At 39.9% G+C, this 18,936-nt stretch overlaps 7 protein-coding genes across 7 annotated transcripts; 3 read left to right on the top strand and 4 right to left on the bottom strand.

Annotated features, from left to right (window-relative positions):
• Window positions 1–717: 717 nt before the first annotated feature.
• Window positions 718–5,458, top strand: I206_102801 (uncharacterized protein; the record flags this gene model as incomplete). The annotated part of the gene is made up of 6 exons (XM_070202624.1): window positions 718–734; window positions 802–1,015; window positions 1,090–1,393; window positions 1,487–4,482; window positions 4,549–4,646; window positions 4,699–5,458. The coding sequence occupies 6 exons, from the start codon at window positions 718–720 to the stop codon at window positions 5,456–5,458; spliced, it is 4,389 nt and encodes a 1,462-aa protein (XP_070058725.1).
• A 375-nt stretch (window positions 5,459–5,833) lies between these two features.
• I206_102802 (uncharacterized protein) lies at window positions 5,834–6,205 on the bottom strand (the record flags this gene model as incomplete). Its single annotated transcript, XM_019154906.1, has 1 exon — window positions 5,834–6,205. The coding sequence occupies one exon, from the start codon at window positions 6,203–6,205 to the stop codon at window positions 5,834–5,836; it is 372 nt and encodes a 123-aa protein (XP_019012309.1).
• Window positions 6,206–6,917: 712 nt separating this feature from the next.
• I206_102803 (uncharacterized protein) lies at window positions 6,918–7,349 on the bottom strand (the record flags this gene model as incomplete). The annotated part of the gene is made up of 1 exon (XM_019154907.1): window positions 6,918–7,349. The coding sequence occupies one exon, from the start codon at window positions 7,347–7,349 to the stop codon at window positions 6,918–6,920; it is 432 nt and encodes a 143-aa protein (XP_019012310.1).
• Window positions 7,350–8,821: 1,472 nt separating this feature from the next.
• I206_102804 (uncharacterized protein) lies at window positions 8,822–9,148 on the bottom strand (the record flags this gene model as incomplete). The annotated part of the gene is made up of 1 exon (XM_019154908.1): window positions 8,822–9,148. One exon carries the CDS (start codon window positions 9,146–9,148, stop codon window positions 8,822–8,824), a length of 327 nt encoding a protein of 108 aa, XP_019012311.1.
• Window positions 9,149–9,578: 430 nt separating this feature from the next.
• Window positions 9,579–11,141, bottom strand: I206_102805 (uncharacterized protein; the record flags this gene model as incomplete). Its single annotated transcript, XM_019154909.1, has 7 exons — window positions 9,579–9,752; window positions 9,835–9,954; window positions 10,036–10,381; window positions 10,457–10,602; window positions 10,669–10,845; window positions 10,911–10,955; window positions 11,019–11,141. The coding sequence occupies 7 exons, from the start codon at window positions 11,139–11,141 to the stop codon at window positions 9,579–9,581; spliced, it is 1,131 nt and encodes a 376-aa protein (XP_019012312.1).
• Window positions 11,142–11,995: 854 nt separating this feature from the next.
• On the top strand, window positions 11,996–13,593 carry I206_102806 (uncharacterized protein; the record flags this gene model as incomplete). The annotated part of the gene is made up of 5 exons (XM_019154910.1): window positions 11,996–12,019; window positions 12,133–12,267; window positions 12,376–12,702; window positions 12,776–13,366; window positions 13,462–13,593. The coding sequence occupies 5 exons, from the start codon at window positions 11,996–11,998 to the stop codon at window positions 13,591–13,593; spliced, it is 1,209 nt and encodes a 402-aa protein (XP_019012313.1).
• Window positions 13,594–15,519: 1,926 nt separating this feature from the next.
• On the top strand, window positions 15,520–18,908 carry I206_102807 (uncharacterized protein; the record flags this gene model as incomplete). Its single annotated transcript, XM_070202625.1, has 5 exons — window positions 15,520–16,204; window positions 16,303–17,353; window positions 17,413–17,466; window positions 17,525–18,732; window positions 18,814–18,908. The coding sequence occupies 5 exons, from the start codon at window positions 15,520–15,522 to the stop codon at window positions 18,906–18,908; spliced, it is 3,093 nt and encodes a 1,030-aa protein (XP_070058726.1).
• Between the last annotated feature and the right edge of the window lie 28 nt (window positions 18,909–18,936).

Genomic DNA, 18,936 nt, shown 5'->3' on the forward strand with positions numbered 1-18,936 from the left:
TTTAAAGCATACAATGTCAGTCCAAATGTGAATTGGCTTGAAATCCCGGATCTGCCTTGTTGAGCTTTCATGAATAATCAAGGACATCTATCTACCTTGCTACTATATATTCAGACAAGCTCTTCACTAGCTACTTGGTGTTGTCTGTACATGCAGTGAGCATCGTGCTGTCTGCAAACCTTATAAGCTTGATTATAACTACCATGAATTAGTTCAGCTATGGTATGGTGAAAAGGTTTAACCGATGGTATCGCCGAAGTGGCGGAGATAACGCCGTTACGTTTTTGAGTATGAGTCGGATCGGAAAGGATATTGGATTTAAGTGGAGGTATCCGAAAATTATGTTACCTTTAAAAAAGTTAATCTTTGCCGCAACGTATACAAATCGTCCATATCTGACTCATTAAAAACAAGGCCGAACCTTAGCTAGCATATCATCAACCGTTCAACAAAAGAGAGTAGATCAATATTGACTGAATTTGGTAGATCATTCGATACTATGTTATTGACACAGTCGAGCTTATAGGTAATTACCGTCATCAATTTAAAGTACTCTGTCTTTAACCAGTAGATTCAGACTCACTCGAACTGGCAACTTCGTCTTGGCCATCGACTGTAGAAATCATCTCAATCACCAAAAATCTGTACATCAAGCACTATACGACATCTCAATAAGTCAAGCTCCTTTCTCATACAGTCTAGTCTCAAGCTCTCACCATGTTGACTAAAGCCACGTATGTGATTTATACCAAAATGAATCGTGTGTGAAAAGCTAAACTATGGACTGTTTGATAATCGCAGTGCCCACTTACGTCCGTTCATCCACCCATTGGCATCATCCAATGCGGGTCCAGGTCATTTCACATCCAATCCTTCCCTCCTACATCATCTTCCACATAGTGGTTCAGGTACATTAGTTGCTCAAGGGCCAAACCCTGCTCAAAATGCCGGGGCGAGTGGAAGTGCTGGGAGACATGGGTATGGTGGAAATGCTGGAGCCGGAGGTGGCTACACTGTAAGTGGAATGAAACTCTTAGATATGCCAATTTTATGATAGTAACTTTCTAACCAACGCTATTCAATGAGTAGGGTCATGCTAGAGCATTCCTCTCCCTTCCTCAAACAGCATCAGTAGATCCATCCTCGACGCTTTCAAATTCAGATGACAACCAATCTCAAGATCCCGCTTCCAGCCGATCATCTTTACTTCTGAAGCATCGACTGTCAAAGCGAACTCGCATCATAGGGCCAACTGACGGACCTGGACGGGAGGTTAGACGAGAAATTGAAGCTAGAGCAAGTGGAAGTAAAGTGACGGTTTTAGAGATTGAAAATGGAGAAGAGAATGAAAGATCAGGATTACCATCTTCGACATCAGGTCGAAGTCGAAGGCGTAGCTCGATTGCTTTCCCAACACCTTCGTCCGAAGCTTCTTCATCACGTACGCCTCCTCGCTCGGCAACACCTACTCGACCTCAGCGAGCAGGACTCACACGATCACCATCAGCAGTAGATATATGGCAAGTTGGTATACCTCAACCTCGGGCTAGGCTAGGCCTGAGATCATTATCAACCCGTTCCGATATACCGCGATCATTAGAAGCGGAAGATGTGGAGCCACTGGTGTCAACAAGGCCCACTTCCGCAACGCGAATCCTTGGTCAGCCGAATAGGGTATTAATGGATTTAGCAGGAAAGGATCTACCCGGGAAAAGATTAGGAATGGTCAGAAGGAATTCAACCGCAGCTGTGGAAAGGGGATCACTGGATCAACCTCCTGTAGAATTGCTACTACGAGATTCTCAAAAGACAAAGACTATCGGTCCAGATGCTCAACCCCAGGAAATTGCTATACATAATGCTATCGTTGAAGCTCGAAATACTGAAAACGTCGACCTGCTTGAGAGACTGATCAAACACTATCGATCGCCCCGTTCACTGTCCCCCTTCTCAGACGAGCAACAATTTGGAGATCCAGCTTTGCTACAACAATACCCTCTTTCTGACGGTTATTCCCTCAGAACCTATAATGCTTGCTTAAGCGCATTAATGGGGACAAGGAAACCCGGTCAATCCATTTCCGAAATCTTGGAGATATACAACGAAATTTTGGAACGTGATCTAGTACCTAACAACGTGACGTATGGCTTTGTCATACGGGCACTATCCCTACGTGCAGTAGAAGTCTCGAATGCAGTTCAGGCATGGGAAGAGCAGAAAGGTTGGGGTGAATGGAGAGCCTTGTTAGTTGGACAGGAGACTTGGGATTTCAAGGAAGCAGCACTGAAAGACCGACTTTATCAATCTTACGTTGCTGAGGGAAATTTGTCCTCAGCGCACAAACTCTTCAGAGCAGCAACCAGAGTGAACTCATCTGTTGGGTTTCCTTTGCAAGTCTACGGTACTTTGTTAGATGGTATGTCTCGAGAAGCTCAACCGGATATCAAAGGAATGAACCAAATCATTGATATGGCTAAACGATGGGACTTGCCCGGAAACATCAGTCTATACAAGCATATCTTCCGAGCGTTAGGTGCTGTCAAGGATCAACAGGGTTTAATGGAGGCTTGGGAAGATTTCCTCAAAGAATCGCAGAGGAAAGGCAAATCGCCAGAAGCGTGGGCAGGCCTGAATTCTCGCCTGATGGAAAAGTCCGCTCGAGTTGATGGAATCCGTCACGAGATCTATCAACAAGCCATAGAAGCTTTCATAGTTGCTGGTCAACCGCAGAAGGCGCTCGAAATTTTTGACAATATGATGAAGACCACTTTGAACGCTTCAGACGGATCAGACTTCGATAAACCTCCTGCCGCGACTCACCGAACATTAGGCAAACTGGTTGTAGATCTTGCCAAGGCTGGCGAGATCGACTTGGCGCTCGAATGGTACGACAAAGCCCACTCGTCTGCTTACCTGGAGAAGATGCCCCAGCACCGATTTACATTAGAACACCTTGCTGCGCTCATAGATGCCCTTGTCAAAGCTGATCGTATCGAGGCTGCAAAGCAGGTCAAACAGAGCTTGGCAGCCCATCTTGGTGAATTCAGAACTGCTGCTAGTAAGAGCACAGTTGGTAGACGATCATGGAGGATATACACCGCCTTAGTGGCCAAAGCGACCGAAGCTGAAGGAGCAGAGCGAGAGAAGCTACTAGATGACATCAAGGAATTTAGTGGGAGTAGGCAAATTCCCTTGGACATTCTGCTGCTCAACAAACATTTGGCTTTGTTGGCGAAATCTCAAAGATGGGATGACCTCATACCAGCATTGGACGCCTGTGTGATTCGAGATTCTGTTAGCAGAGACGTTCAAGGTAAACTCAACGCAATCATTAGAGCTTTATCGGAGACCGACGTTCCTTTTGAAATACTGCTTACCCTCACTCAAAAAGTCCTCTCCTTCGGTGTGACGTTGAATTCACAAACCGCTACTTCCGTCGTATCTAAATACTTGCAAGCACCTGAAACTGAAAAGACAGGTTTAGCGGTCCCTCAACTGTTTGTAGTTGTCGAATCTTTCGCTGCTTTGCCTCAAGACAAATTGAACGAAGGCGAATACGACGGTGCTCTGTTGTCATTGGTCGCAACCATTGGATCAAGCAGCAAAGCTACTGAATCTATCACTTCACTCAAAAACCACGTCGCGGTGGAAAGCGTTATCAGTTCTCTTGTTCATCGATTTGGTATTGAAAGATCCACACATCTTTTAGCTCCTATATTCGGTCAAGAACAAGCCGAACGACTCACTCAACCTTCTTCCACATCATCCGCCGAATCAGTCTCATCACCTTCATCTCTCGGTTCTCCCACCAATAGCACATTCACAGGACCCTCTTCTGGATCAAATTTATCTGAAGCTCCCTCGGCCGGACAACCAGAATACAAACTATGGATAGACAAATCGTTAAGTCAACAAATAGAGAAGTTTACACACAGAAATGCTTCAATCACCGTCTCAGATGCTTATGCTATGGTTAAAGAAGGACTCAAGCGAAATGCTGTGCCATTCCCTTCGACGCTCTGTTCATTGATAGATCATCTCAGTAGACAAGGGGATGAATCCAAAGTTAGAGAATTATATGGATTATGTCAAGTCATACTTAACAGTGTAATTCGACCAGAATCTCAATCTTCAGCATGGCATCAAGTTGAAGATGCAATGCTTATAGCATGTTGTCATCTTGGACATTTAGAACAAGCTGGTATGCATCGTGCAAGAATCGTAGAAGCTGGTCTTGCCCCCTCAGCAGATGCCTACGCAACAATGATTGCTTCAAGTAAAGATACAACAGATGATGCTTTAGTCGCCAGAGAATTGTTTGATGAATCTCAAATGATGGGTGTCAAACCTCATTTATACCTATACAATACCATCATATCGAAATTGTCAAAAGCGAGAAAAGCCGAAACTGCTTTGGAATTGTTTGGACATATGAAATCTCAAGGTATAAGACCTAGTAGTGTGACATATGGGGCTGTAATCGTGAGTTTCTCTCGATCAAGGTTCCGCCGGTTGTCTGAGTAGAGGCTGATGTATGTTTCTTGGTAGAACGCTTGCTGCCGAGTAGGAGATGCTCAATCTGCTGAGACCTTGTTCGAGGAGATGGCTAGTCAACCCAACTTCAAAGCCAGAGTACCGCCATTCAAGTAAGTAATCCGGTTCTTTAATCAACGGACTTATAGCTGACATCGGCCTCAGTACCATGATGCAATTCTACTTGCAAACTCAACCCAACCGAGCTCGGGTTCTTCACTACTATACACTATTACAACAAGCCCGAGTGCCACCTTCTGCTCACACTTACAAACTCCTTCTCGACACGTACGCTACTCTCGCACCAATTGACCTTGAAGCTATGGAGAATGTATTCGCTCAAATCCAACAAGATAGAAATGTCAAATTACAAGGAACACATTGGGCAAGTTTGATCACTGCATACGGTATTCACGGTAACAATTTGGAAAAATCTCGAGAAGTCTTCGAAAGTATACCACAAAAAGATGCTGTTATTTGGGAAGCAATGTTAAATGTATTATCACAAAAAGGTAATTTAGAAGATTTAGAATCTACAAAAGCAAAAATGATAAATTCAAATGTTCAAGTTACAGCATATGTTTATAATGCTTTAATTAATGGATATTCAAGAAATGGAAAAATTGAAAAAGCAAGAGAAGTTTTTAATTCAATGGGAGATTCAATTTCTGGTGTTGCAGCACCAAATAATCATCCAAATTTATTAACAAGTAGTGGACATTTAAAACCTAATACAATAACTGATAATCCAACAAATATAGTTTTTAGAGAACCTTCAACATATGAAATTATGATTAGATCTGAAATTAATCATGGATCAAAAGAAAATGCGAAATTAGTTTTGAATAAGATGGAAGAAAGAGGTTATCCTTTAGCTGTTTTCCTTAGGGGAAAATCAGCTTATGATGAAGGTGTTTTAGTATAAAAATTTACAAAAGATAGAAAGAAAGGAAAGAAAGAAGAATAATCACCACTCAATGATTTTGTCTGTAGATTGATCATTATGTATGTATTGGAATAGGTAGTCAGAATGCATACCTTGCTTCAAATTTGTTTCAATAGTGAACTTGCGACGAAAGTGGCTACTGTACGATAAGGATAAAGACGTACTCGGAATGGATGTTTCCGTTTGTAATATATATATAGCCAACGCTAATCATAATTGCATCTCGTGTGTACTATGAGTTAAATACAGCTTGATCATTAACACACACTCAATATTCCGTAAAACCGTATCCCATGTCCAATCGCCTTACAGATTAACGAATCTGAGAATGACTTTCTCGACGTGATCTCAAACTCATCTCCTGGTTGACATCTCACTGATGGTAAATACTGTACCATCAGCGAAAGTCATTTTACCGTGCTTCAAATCGGAAATTCTGTAAATGTTGACAACTCCATCATCATCATCAGGCTGATAACCATTGTCATCAAAGTCTCCGCTCGCCATCCAGTCTTTGTAAACTTTACGAGATTTAAGTAGATTATGTTTGAGTCTTTCATTGTTTGCATCAGTATTTGTTTCATCTACTTCAGGTCGCTCTGAATTTCTGCTCGTTAATTGTCTGAGAAGTTGATTTAAGTAACCCGCAGCATTGGGATCATTCGAAGTATAAAGTGTAGAAATTGCTTGTGATGCGTCTAGATAGACCTGTCTACTTGATGACATGATATGAATAAAAACCTTATTATCTTGATATGAATTGAGCTGTGAATGACTAATAGTCACTGATTTAAGCGGATGAAATTAGAAGAGAGCAATGTAAGAAGGGATTCGCCACTCCCTTACATATGCACATAAATATATATACATGACAAAATCGAGTCTCTCTTCACACGATGTGGCTTCTCTTTGTCGATACAATCCTTTCAAGTTGTTATGATGCTACTGATAATGGAGTGATTCAGAATGCGTTCATCGTCATATACTGTTATCGCCATTCAGCCTTTTGGAAAACCAAATTTTGAATGACGATCAGTAAGCGAGGATTCAACCTTTCTCAAAGGAGAACAGGAGAAATCTTGAACAACGACATAGAGCAAAGATGTATAGTGTATCTGATACAACAATTACAGCCACATATGTATATGCAGATCCTGAAAATCACACAGATTTACATCTCGACCCAATTCCATCGATCGGATTGTCGTTCCTGTATCTGCAAAAATTCACGAGGTGCATGAAAATATCGTTTTGTTCACTTCTCATCTTTACACACTAAATTGAAAACTAGTTTGATAAGGAATGATGAATAATTTTATGGTACAATGATAAAGTCAAAAGTATGTAGAACATAGTCAAAGATCACCATAACTATGAGTATCCGAAGTCCTTGCAACAACCATCGTTGTGAGATACAAACCTATCTCAGCCGATGAGATTACTGCTGAGGGTTTTCAGACTCCTTCTCGTCAGGGTCCTCCAACGTGATGCAAAGGGTCCGACCATTTTGCAATTCGAGCCAGCCGTATTTTGAGAAGCCACTTTTGAATGCCTTTTTGACGTATTTTTCGTCGATCAGCGTTTCATCTCCTGGCTCAAAGCTGGCATCTCCCATCCAAAAATCAATAACCCGCCCGGCTGCGTTTATCATTGATCGTTTTCGAGACATGTCATCCTTGGATTGAAATCCTGTCTGAAACCCTGTTTGAGATCCTGCTGAAGGATGATTGTTTGAGGTGACTGAGCTTTTCTCTTTGAGGTAATCAACCATTGACAGCGCAGTCCTCGCTTCAGCAGTATCCGGCAAGAGAGAAGATAGTCTACCGATCTCTTGGGACAAAGCTGCAAAGGACTCATCAAGCGATGCCATTGTGTAATGATAAGGTTTATACGAGTATCGTGATGTAGTCAGTGATATATTGGTTAGTAAAAGAGTCCGACTTGGGAAAAATTCTTTGCTTGAAAAGACAATGATATATGAGATCTCATTCCAACATGCTTAGTATATATAGCAGCTGTATGACATGGGTGGCAATAGGCGATGAGTCAAGGATGATCCACCAGTAAAGAATCTGAAAGGATCAGTCTAGCTCATAAGAAACTCTACAAAAGACGTCATTTGACTCCTTCCTTTGAGCTCCTGCTCCATACCTCGTCATTTCGAGTTATCTTGTAAGTCTCGACCTGAGGTTGTCTTCCAACAACAATTTGCCTTCTTTTGCATATATGAGATCCCTTGTACTTTATTGCAAATTGCGTGATCGTTGTGGAATGGCGAATATGAAGGCTTCATATCGTATCGAGCGAGATTCAATAGAAGCATTTCTCCTTTTTCAAGATTTTTCCTTTGATCAGAAATGGACAAAGGCGATACACTCTTTATGTTGATTCTCAAGTATGCATCCAAGCTCGCGACCCAGTTGTGCTTGAAAAACTGTACAGCTTATATAGCCTCAAGCAATCTCAACGTCGATCGTCCATATCATAAATCTGATACGAGTATCGGTTGTAAATGGGTGCCAAGTCAAAGCTGACTCAAAGACGAAGGGATTGAAAAACTTGAGCGTCGCGAGCCACTTTGAGTGTCTGGAATATGTTAAGATCAAAGGAATTTTTTGGTTTCCAATAAGAAACTTGCTTTTGAATTGGAAATGTCACAACTCAATATTGCAAATTGCGCAGCTGCTATGTACTGTATAATGGCGAGTGTGAGGCCCTTGTACAGTATCGTACCAAGCGAAAGGCAGATGACTTTTCTTCTCTCTGAGCCCTACCATTCATCAACTCTCCTTTCAATCTAGCTTGTCTTTGCATTCACACTGGAGCTAATCCGAAATGTTTCCATATCGGTTTTCGACCGTTAGGCTCTACGAGATGAATGAAATCCACACCGCCGTTCAAGTCGGAGCTTTATCAAACGAGACTTTATAGCGCCACGTTAACAAGAAAAGCTCGGGAGTTAGAGAGGCGACTATATGAAGATGGAAGTGTAAAAAAGATCATTCTCGTTGGTACAGTAGTTTGTCCCATGATTGAACGCAGAACTTCAGCCCCATAAGATGATTGAAAACATATCATGACTGAGAGAAGTTTCATATCAAAAGCCACTATATACAATCCCCTCGCTTATAGTTACTTTGACGCTGACATCTTAGTACCGTAGGTCTCTTTCGCAGATACGTCAATCTCAGTACACCTGTATCCACGATTTGGTGCACACTACAAATATGCGGATCATTGGCTCATTAAGTCATGCTCTGGGCTTGAGGCATCAGTAAGTGTTAGGGTGTTGTCAGCATCATTCTGGGTGACTTGATTCTAGCGAGCACTTACGATGTTATTTCAAGACTCATTGGGATGATCAGTATTGGAAGATTCCTTGGTATCTGTGACCTGATGAGACCTGTTTCCAGATGAATTTTCAGGTGAATCCTTCTCTTCAGCAAGGGATGTTCCAGATTGTGTTGCGTTTGTTGTATCGCCCGTCGCTGATTCATCCTCGGAAGGCTTGTGATTTTTTTCCTTATCGTAATTCTCGTGACTTTTCTTTAGTTCCTCGATAAATTCAATGACGCCATCAATTTGATCTGATACAGGCAGATGTTTGTTCGAGTCGAAATAGCCATTGATTGCGTCTACCATACGTGGAGGTCTCTCTGAATCACTCATCGTTCAAGTTGGTTGTAGGTTGATGCGATAGTTGAGAGACAGAAAGAAAGATTTGAGAGATTCGATGTAACGAGTTGAACAATTGCCACTCGATCTGGATCATTTCTCCTATATATATATATAGACTTCGAGCCTGCAGTGTGCAGCAAAGATTAGTTCTTCTTGGTGAAATCTTCTTTCATCGTGACAATCTTAACGAAGAGTACATTGGAAGGCTCTCGTTCGGTTTGCTCCGATGACACGGAGAGATTTCCTTTCTCCCAAGCGACCTCACAGGTTTGAGCCTATGAGAGACTCGACGTCATACTTTCGAAATCACTGTCAAGATACTGTAATCTTAGCCTATCAGGGTCATATTGAGCTTTTGTACTTCATCTATACATTGACAAGTATGCATTCTATATGATATTCTTTCTTGATTACAATTTTATCACAAAGTGAAAGACATTCCAAGCAAACCAAGGAATATTGTTATCATAAATAACCCCCATCCGCCCGTCCCTCGTGACATCGGAGTACCGCTTCTTACGTCGGCGCTGGAAGTCGAATTGGAGCTAGAGCTTGAAGAGGTATTTGAGTATACTTTAAGACTGTTGATCTCGAACTAATGCCATCATGCAAAGTCAGCAATCCCGTCAAATTGTACGACTATTTTTAGATCATGAAAAATCCGCAAGGCAACTCACATATGCTGTATCGTAGTTTGAGGCGTCTAACACATAAGTAGAATAACAAGTATTCGTTCCAGTTAAAGCTGAACACCCAGTTGATGCGAGTATACTTGATTGTCCAGCCCAATCACCACACTAACGATTAGAAAATCAATTGATCAGCTTTCGAGTGATGTAATTTCAACCAAAAAAAAGAAGAGGGATTATGTAACTCACAAGTGTAATATCAAATACTAAACTTTGAGCTCCAAAAAATTTACTAATTTCACAACCTTCATTACTATAAAAAGCACTTGGTGTACCTAAACTACTTGTATCAATTGAACTATTTGCTCCACTAATAGAAGATGGAATTTCAGATCTTGTAAAAAACCAAATTGAAATTCCTTCATTTGATAAAGAAGTAACAAATACACCTCCTCCATTTGAAGCGAAATCTGATCCATATGATTTATAATTTGTATCTGTTATTGCACATCCTGAATTATCATTATCTTCATAATAACATGATGTATCATTTACTGTTCCAGAATAAGTTGAAGCAGATGTTGTTATTGCGCATCTGAAAGAAACCAAGTCCAATAAGCTAGAATTACTTCTTTCTTGGTAAAAAAATGAGATTTCATTTCGAACTCACCCATCCTCCGTATGTAAAGCCATTTGATTTGACCATCCCAAATTTACACCTTCAATAGTATCTATTTCACCTTGTTGAGGCCATGTCGCTCCTTTTCCATATGACCAAAATGCGGGCCAAACTGAGCATCCATATGGCAAATGAACCTAAATCATATGATAATTCACGCATAAGCTAAACGAGAGTTTTGAGGGAAAATCAATTCGACTTACAGCATCTAATACCCATACTGATCCAACATCATAGGAATCTTGAGAGGTAATTTTAATTGTGTTTCTCTTATAATTATACGCTACAGTTGATGTATTATCCACTTTTATTATTGCAGTATTGGATGATGTAACATATGTCAATTCTGGAGTTCCATCTGCTACTGATTTATTTGCGAACTAAATGAAAAGCAAGGAGATTAGTTGAACAAGATATTTGGGTTTCAGGGATGATATGAACCTACGATGGCATCTCCGTTTGTAGTGTTATCATAAGATCCGAAATAATCCTACAAACCAATTTTCATTAAATATCACAGTACTCATTTCAGTGAACGAAATCGCTTACTCACCCATCTATCGAAAAAAGAACTTCCCTCATATGATCTTACTAATGGAGTTGATCCACCTTGAACGGGAGTGATACCTATACTAGCTATCACCAAACCTAATACAGCAGCTGTTATCGAGCTCATCTTGCTTGATATCTTATTTGAAAATGCAGAATTGCTTAAGGGATATATAAAAAGTAGTTAATCTGGTCTGTATAAATGGTTGATCCTGTTGAGCAATTAGCAAATAAGAGTTAATTCTGAGATGAATGATCAGTATTTAAGAAATCCTCTTCAAGTCGATAAATCGCAGAAAAAGAAGAATATTCGTCATGAACAATGTAAATAACACAGCTTATTTTGATTTAGTCTGCGACTTGAACCAAATAGACCATTCCAAATACCGTATTCGTTCATACAAAGTGTAATTAATGATTACGCAAAGTAAATCCACCAAAATATAAGAAAATAGTCACGCAGCGGTATATAAAAAAGGTGGACTGCGCTAAAAAACATTAGATATCTTCTCGGTAAAATAATCAATATTTTGTCACCCTTTCGTACGAAAGAAAGGAGTTGAACTGCGGTGACGTTTCAGGGAAAAATTATCGGAAAAATGATTTGGAGGAAACATGACATTTCTTTCTGAGATGATATCTCTCACTTCATCTTGCACTGCAGCGAAAGAATAATGCGCTTGACTTCGCTCAAATGCAGTGGTCTCGCAGTGCGTTACTAGTATGCCAAGTTGAAAGCATGTCTTTTCAGAGCGCAGGTATCGCAGAGTAGGATCGAAGGAAATAGGTCAATTATATGGAGATGCTCTCCTATAATTTGTCGGCGATCGCCGCTGTTGATGATCCTCTGGAAAAAGTTGAATTTGTTGATCCGGCAAAGTGATGATGAAATTACAACTTTGAAATAGCTATACGTATTGGTATTACGCATTGCACTCTCATACAGCATCCATCAGTCTGAAGACACTACGAGAGAACACCATGTTCAAGTTTGATTTCCAGATTGTAAGTGATTCAGACTGCTGGTCGTTTAGAAAATGCAGAAACTTTTTCTCTCAAGTCTTCGCGGTTGTCTCACTCATACCGTAAATGAAACGCTAACTTGCGAAACTTTTCAGGAAGAAGATGAAGATGATCACCTCAATATAGCTTCAGGATCGACTGCCACTGCTCAAGCGGGACCATCGACGACACCTTCTACATTGAAGGAAGAAGGAAATACAGATTGTCATCATATATCATTAGAAGAGCTGGTGAGTAATTTCACAAGCATTCGTCTAGTCAGAACGATAGGAATGATATGAAACGGGGGCGTTGTTATGCCAACTTGGAAGTGTTCAAGGAACTGATCCATCCAACAGGTCAATTCTCTTCCTGAAGAAATTTCTTACTCGCCTATAAATTTCCCTTTTTCTTCCAAATCGTTATTACGTCGAGATTTATTCGATGCTCGATTTCAGCTATACAATCGGCCGGATCCCTCTTCGTCAACCGATTCTCAAAACCAAAAAGCTAATAATCAAGAAGAAGGAGAAGAGTATGTAGATGCTCAAACTGATTTGATACCGGGTTTATATGAAGGTGGATTGAAATCATGGGAAGGTGGAGTGGATTTAGTTGAAGTCATCAATTCGATAGGTGATGATCAGAAAGTGGCCGAATGGGCGAGCGGGTCAAGGATACTGGAGGTCAGTTCATGAATTCATGTTCGTTAAACAAGAGGCTCTTTTACAAGGACTAATTTTCTCGCGATGATCGTAGGTAGGATGCGGTACTGCTCTTCCAACTTTATATATCCTTCGTTCAATTTTCGCTTCATCACTTAATTCGAATAAAACAATATTACATATGCAAGATTACAATTCATTAGTCCTTTCTTTAGTCACTTTACCAAATTTAATATTAACAGCTTTACCATTTTTACCTACTGAAGCTTTACATGTACCAACGGAAGAAGAAGATTTAGAAGATGTTTTACCTGATCTAGAAAATGCAGGACAATTCATAATTACTCCTATACTTATAAATGCTTTCAAACAATTACTAAAAGAGAAGAATATAGAATTGAAGTTTACTTTTGGAGATTGGAGAGGACTTGCAAATGATTTGAAAATACAAAATGAAGGATATGATTTAGTTTTAACTGCTGAAACGATTTATGCGGAAGATAATAATTCTTCTTTACTTGGTGTATTGAAGGAAGCTATTAATAAGCGAAGTAGTCAAGATGAAAAGCAAATACATAAAGAGACAATAAATCTAGAAGATAGTTTAGGTGATTTAAAAGTTGATGATGAATGGAAAAATCCTCTAAGTGAAAGAGGTAATGGTTTTGTTTTGGTAGCTGCAAAGGTGAGTCTTGCAATTGCTTCTCTTAGCCATTCTGATGAGATGTTCCCTCCTGAAATCTTTTGCGTTACAATTGCTGAGTGAGAAATGACAATTAGGTTCTCTACTTTGGTGTAGGTGGAGGATTAACCGCCTTCTTGAATCGAGTGGAAGAGAATAAAGGTTGGTGGAAAGATGTAAAAGAATGGACAAAAGGTGTAGGTAGAAAAGTAGTTCAAGTTGGATGGTGATCCATGATTTCACAAGCAGGTAAATGTGTCGAATGCAGATTGGAAGATCCCAATCGCGTTTGCAAGTATAGCCCCATTATGCATGTCTACCTTCATTTGATCGCATCTTGTATGACCGAATAAGAAGTTTCCATGATATTTAATTTACGCATGTGCTCTTCACTATCTGACTTGTAAATGAGTAATTCGGCATTGAGATTCCCGTTAAAAAAGCCATGCCGTATAAATTAAGCTTCATTGATAAGCCACTGACGTGAGTATTACTGTAGTATCCAACGTTGCGTAGCAAATCTAGAACTCGCTGGAATAGGACCTGTGGAATACGATATGAAGACTATTGTTCGGACTGCCTTGTCTCCACGTGAGTCTCGAACGCGTTGAAAGGATCTTCAAGTCCGTTGTCGATCAGTCAAAAGTCATTTTCGAAGATGAAGAATGGGAATTGCAATCTACCGGAAGTAAAATAACGTCACTTTCAAGAAAACCTGCTAGCTTGACCGCCGGTACGGGTACGGGTGATTTAGATTAGTACATGTGATATGAGAAAGCATCATACTTCACAGTCATAGCCTACAACAGAAGCAGTATTTTACACTACTCTTGCAAATAGTACGCAAAAGGCTGGTTGAAAGAAGGAGTTAAAGCTACTAGAATATGGTAAGTGGATAATTGAAGGCAAAGGGCAGCGGAAGGAACGAGGAACAAGTGACCATATCGAAATATCAACTTTGTAATTTTCACGCGTCTTTCTTTTCTTTTTTGCGCAAAAGCTGATATTGATGATGAACGAATACTTTTGTAACCCTGAGAATAGAGAATTGAGGATCTAAGAAGTGATCGGTATAAATAGTATATACTTGTCCGTGCTGAATCAAAATACGATTGAGCTTGAGCGTTTCAATACGAAAAGAACGGCAAGACAAGAAGACAGGTATTGGATTTTAAGGGGAATTTATGTAAAAAAAAAGGGATTAAAGATAGTTTAAAATTCCAGGTACCAGAGTTTTTAGTATAGCGTAAAGAATAAGGTGTTCTAGGCAACCGGAAAGAAGGGGTTTAGAAAAACGATGATGATAAGTTACTAAAGTTTGATTACCCTTGAGAGAGACTTTTCTCATACCAAAACTTATAGGATAAGAAGGTCAAAGTGAAAAGATTTCGGATTCGACCTAGTTGGAAGAATCCGAAGTCTATAGCAGCACTCTTGCATCAATATGGTTTGACTATTATCACAATTTATTCGAACATTGTTTGATGATCTAATATACACACATACACATAAAACACCTAGCCGATTGATTGATTGTACCTATCACTTCCCTCAAAGTTGTATATCTATCTCGGTCAAGGTATCAAATACTGTAGACCGGATGATTCATATCTAGGAGATTCATACCAGATCCGCAACAATATTTCGGAATCCTTTACAGCAACAGATCAAAGTGATCAAATTAATCTTGTTACACATCACATCGTCTTCGAAAGAGTCAGAAAACATCAGATTGTTTATTGGTAGGTTCCATAATATACACGACTGATAAAGGTGAGTTCATAACTTATTCATCCCGACAAATTCAATCGTTCCCGAGACTTTGTACAAAAGCCTTCAATTCATCGATTGTATCATATTTACCGCTGAAATCAAAATCTCCACACATCATTGTATTCCTTTCTCTACCTGACTTTCGTCCTTCACTGTCTTTGATTCCTTGGTCGAGATCATATCCTATTTGTTGAGTCCTTTCGTAGGCTTACATCTCTTAACCTAGCCCTGGAGCACCGAGAATTACCGACGACCTGCAGCAACGATAATATCTCGCCGACCATCTCCTTCGCCTATCTTCATGCCAATTCAATAGCTCCTGATAGATATCGGTGCATCTGGCTTCTTCTCCGCATCAATATTCCCTACTTCTCATTGACATCATGCCTCGTGCGAAACCACAACCTTCAGGTCTAGGTATAGAAGATGAGTTATCGTTCGGATCAGATGAAGACTTACTAGCGGAAGTCGGGGAAATAAACTTAGCTCAGCAAGGATTATCATCACCTCATCAATCCAACGTTAACCAAAGCGATACGAATGGTAAAGCGGAAAGAACCAAATCAAGTGGAAAATTTAAATTAGGTGTTGGGAAAGATAAAGATAAAAGAAAACGTACAGCTACTGATGAAACTATTAAATTGAGTCATCAATCAACTTCATCGAAGAGAGATAATGGTAAAAGTTTAGCAAAATCATCATTGGTTATCGATCCATTATTAGTGGAGTCTGTTTTAGACGTTTCTGCTTCTGCCAATACAGTAAATTCACCTAGAGCATCCGGCTTAAAAAATGGAAGTAGAAATTCCCTTTCAATGTCATCTTCAACAAAATCACCCAGTCTAAGCATAACATCTTCTTCCAAACACGATTTGGTTTCTTTGTCTGCCGTTGGAGGAGGTAAGAAGAAAGGGTTCATGTCTTCCCTCAGAAGCTTAGGCGGGAATAAAGATAAGAAAGAGGATATGCAATATAGGTATGGAAATGGAATTGGACATAATAAACCTCATAGACCTGATTTAGCAAGTATCAGGAGTAGGGATAGCTTTGGAACGAGGAGTGATATTTGTAAGTGATTCCCTCCTTGTGTTGAGCTTTCTATATACAAAGGGTGAAACGCTATAAAACAGTTCGAAAGCTAACCTGTATCTGCTTTGTACCGCCAGCTCGCCAACAATCCTTTGATTTGGGATCCAATAACACCTACTCATCATCTGATCATTCGATGCAAAAACACACACTAGCCCCAATTTCAATGTCACCTTTCCAAGGACATCCACCTGACTGGACTCCTGACTCAGCTACTAGATCCTCCATATCTGCTTCATCTTCTTCGAAGCGACCAAGTATATCTTCTTTCGCTAGACGAGCAAGCGTTATCACTTCTACATCATTCGCTACTTCGGAAAATTATAATCCAGGAGAAGAATCACCTATACTCTCCAAAGCAGTATTACATAAATTCCCAATTGTCGATGAACCTCAAATTCCGGACTCAGATGTAAATGAAGATAGAGTTTCTCCAATTAGACAGGAAACAGAAAGTAGGAAGAACATTACATCTTTAGCTATTCCACCTAGTCCTCAAATATCTTCACATATCTTCTCTGTTCTATTACCTTCTTTCCCGGCCACTATATCAGCTTTATCGTCAATCCAAATTTTACAAGCTACAGTCATACGGAAAATTCTGCCAATAAGTGGGATGCCAGATAAAGAGAAATCAACCTCACTTAAAAGTCTAACTAGTGTTTTATCTTCGAGCAATGGTGGATCGGGCAATCAATCTACAAGAAAACCAATATGGATAACTCAACAATTAGTTTTGACATCTTTCAAGATAGGAGGATCTACGCCGACTTCTACCCCGGAGCCAGACGAATATCTTTCGAAACCTTCAACATCCAGAACAATCGCTCATCTACATCTGTTCTCCATTCCAGGCGGTGTTAATTCTAATGCTCGGTCCCCCAGTAAGAATGGGCCGATAGGTCTGGGCATAGGTTCAAGTCAATCGGGATTTAGTAGAAGGCCTAGTTTACCTTCTAATGCTATGAGTGAGGAGAATGAATTGGAACGAAGAATTATCTCGCATGATTGTACAGCAGGAGTATGTAACGAAGATGAGAATGGTCGCAAATTTGTTATGCGCATTGGATTTGGAGAATCTCAGCAAGACGAGAACGAAAATGAGTGGATAGTTGAAATGAGGAATGCGTGAGTCGTACCCTATCAAAGCTGTACATGGTAGCTGATATGGAGAATCGCACTTGTAGTGACCAAACGCAAGAATGGATAAGGCAGATTAAGAGTATAGCTGTTGTCGTTCGGTAAGTGGATATAACAGGCTTAGGCTTTCGGAAATTTGGCTCACAATTGTGATGACAGCGCCGAGCGTGAAGGACATGGTCATGCTATACGTAATGCCTATTCAGATGCGATCCGTGGAGACGATTTATCCCTTGAGCTGGACTTACAGAGGAACTCCTCTCCAAGTATTAAATCGCCTACTTCGCGTTCAAATTCAGTGGTACCGTCTCAACGGAATTCAGCAATCTCAGAAATGCCAATACCAGAGGCTTGTTCAATGGAAAGAAGTTCATCCGCTGCAAGAGCTGAATCACCGGATATGTTACCTCCTACACCCATCGTAGAAGAGATAAGCGGCCAGTTGTGTAGTATGAATTTGGGTCCTGAAGTTTTACCTACTGCAAGAATTAGATCGAAAAGTTTCAACAAAGGACAATTTGATATTCAAGCGAACGCAGTGAGTCCGTCATCAAGCAATGCGAGTGGCGGTCTAGGTGGGATATCACGAATTGGAGGATCTTTACATCGCCATGCAAAGAAGGATAGTTGGTCCTCTTCAACATCCGGTGGAAGCAGTATTTTACCTAGAAGATATGGTGGACTACAACCGCCCCCACCACCTATGGCCCCTCCACCTAATGTTCCATTACCTGCTTTACCGAACGGTTCGTCCGCCTCGCCTTCTGCGAGTCGGACAGCGATGCATAACCAAATGTCAAATCAAAGTCCTAGTCCTGAAGGTCAAGCCCTTTCACAAGACAACGCAAATAGAACGAAACATCAAAATTCGTCTCCTCTATCCTCTTCTAGTGGTAAAGAAAGATCATTTAACACTTTCAAACCTATCCCACTAGTTCCAGAAATGGAAAGTAATCCGAAAATGAATAATAATAATCTAAACAATTCACCTATAATCGTTGATTCACCTTCGAAAGCTATAATCAGATCACCTACACCACCTAGAAAATCAACTAAACCAGTTGAAAATACTGAAGTTGAAGGATTTTATACACCAGAAACAATAGAAACTCCTACTTTATCTTTATCAAATAATAAATTTACATCAACAGGAATTGAAGGAGGTGAAAGTAATAATACATTAGATTCAATTTTATCAACACCAAATACAATGAATAATGAATTCAATAAACAAATTGATAATGAAAATGAGGATAATAAACATTATGCAAGTAGTATAAATAGTTTTACACCAAGTTTTGAAAGTAAAAGTACTACTAATAGTTCAGCAAGAAGAAGAAGAGAAAAGAAAATTGCTATTGATATTAGTGAGTTTTTTGTTGATTAAGATGAGATTGTATATGTTATATGGAGGTTAATGCTAATGAATTTTGTGAATATTATCTTAGTGTCTGAATTTAACGAAAATCCTGATGCTGCTTTCTTAGTTGATGGTGAAGAGGAGATTAAAGAAGATAGACCTAGAGTAATTAGATTTGCATAATTACTTGAAGTATAGGTATTCTATTTGA

The sequence above is a fragment of the Kwoniella pini genome, chromosome 3, assembly GCF_000512605.2.
Source record: "Kwoniella pini CBS 10737 chromosome 3, complete sequence".
Classification (NCBI taxonomy): Eukaryota; Fungi; Basidiomycota; class Tremellomycetes; order Tremellales; family Cryptococcaceae; genus Kwoniella; species Kwoniella pini.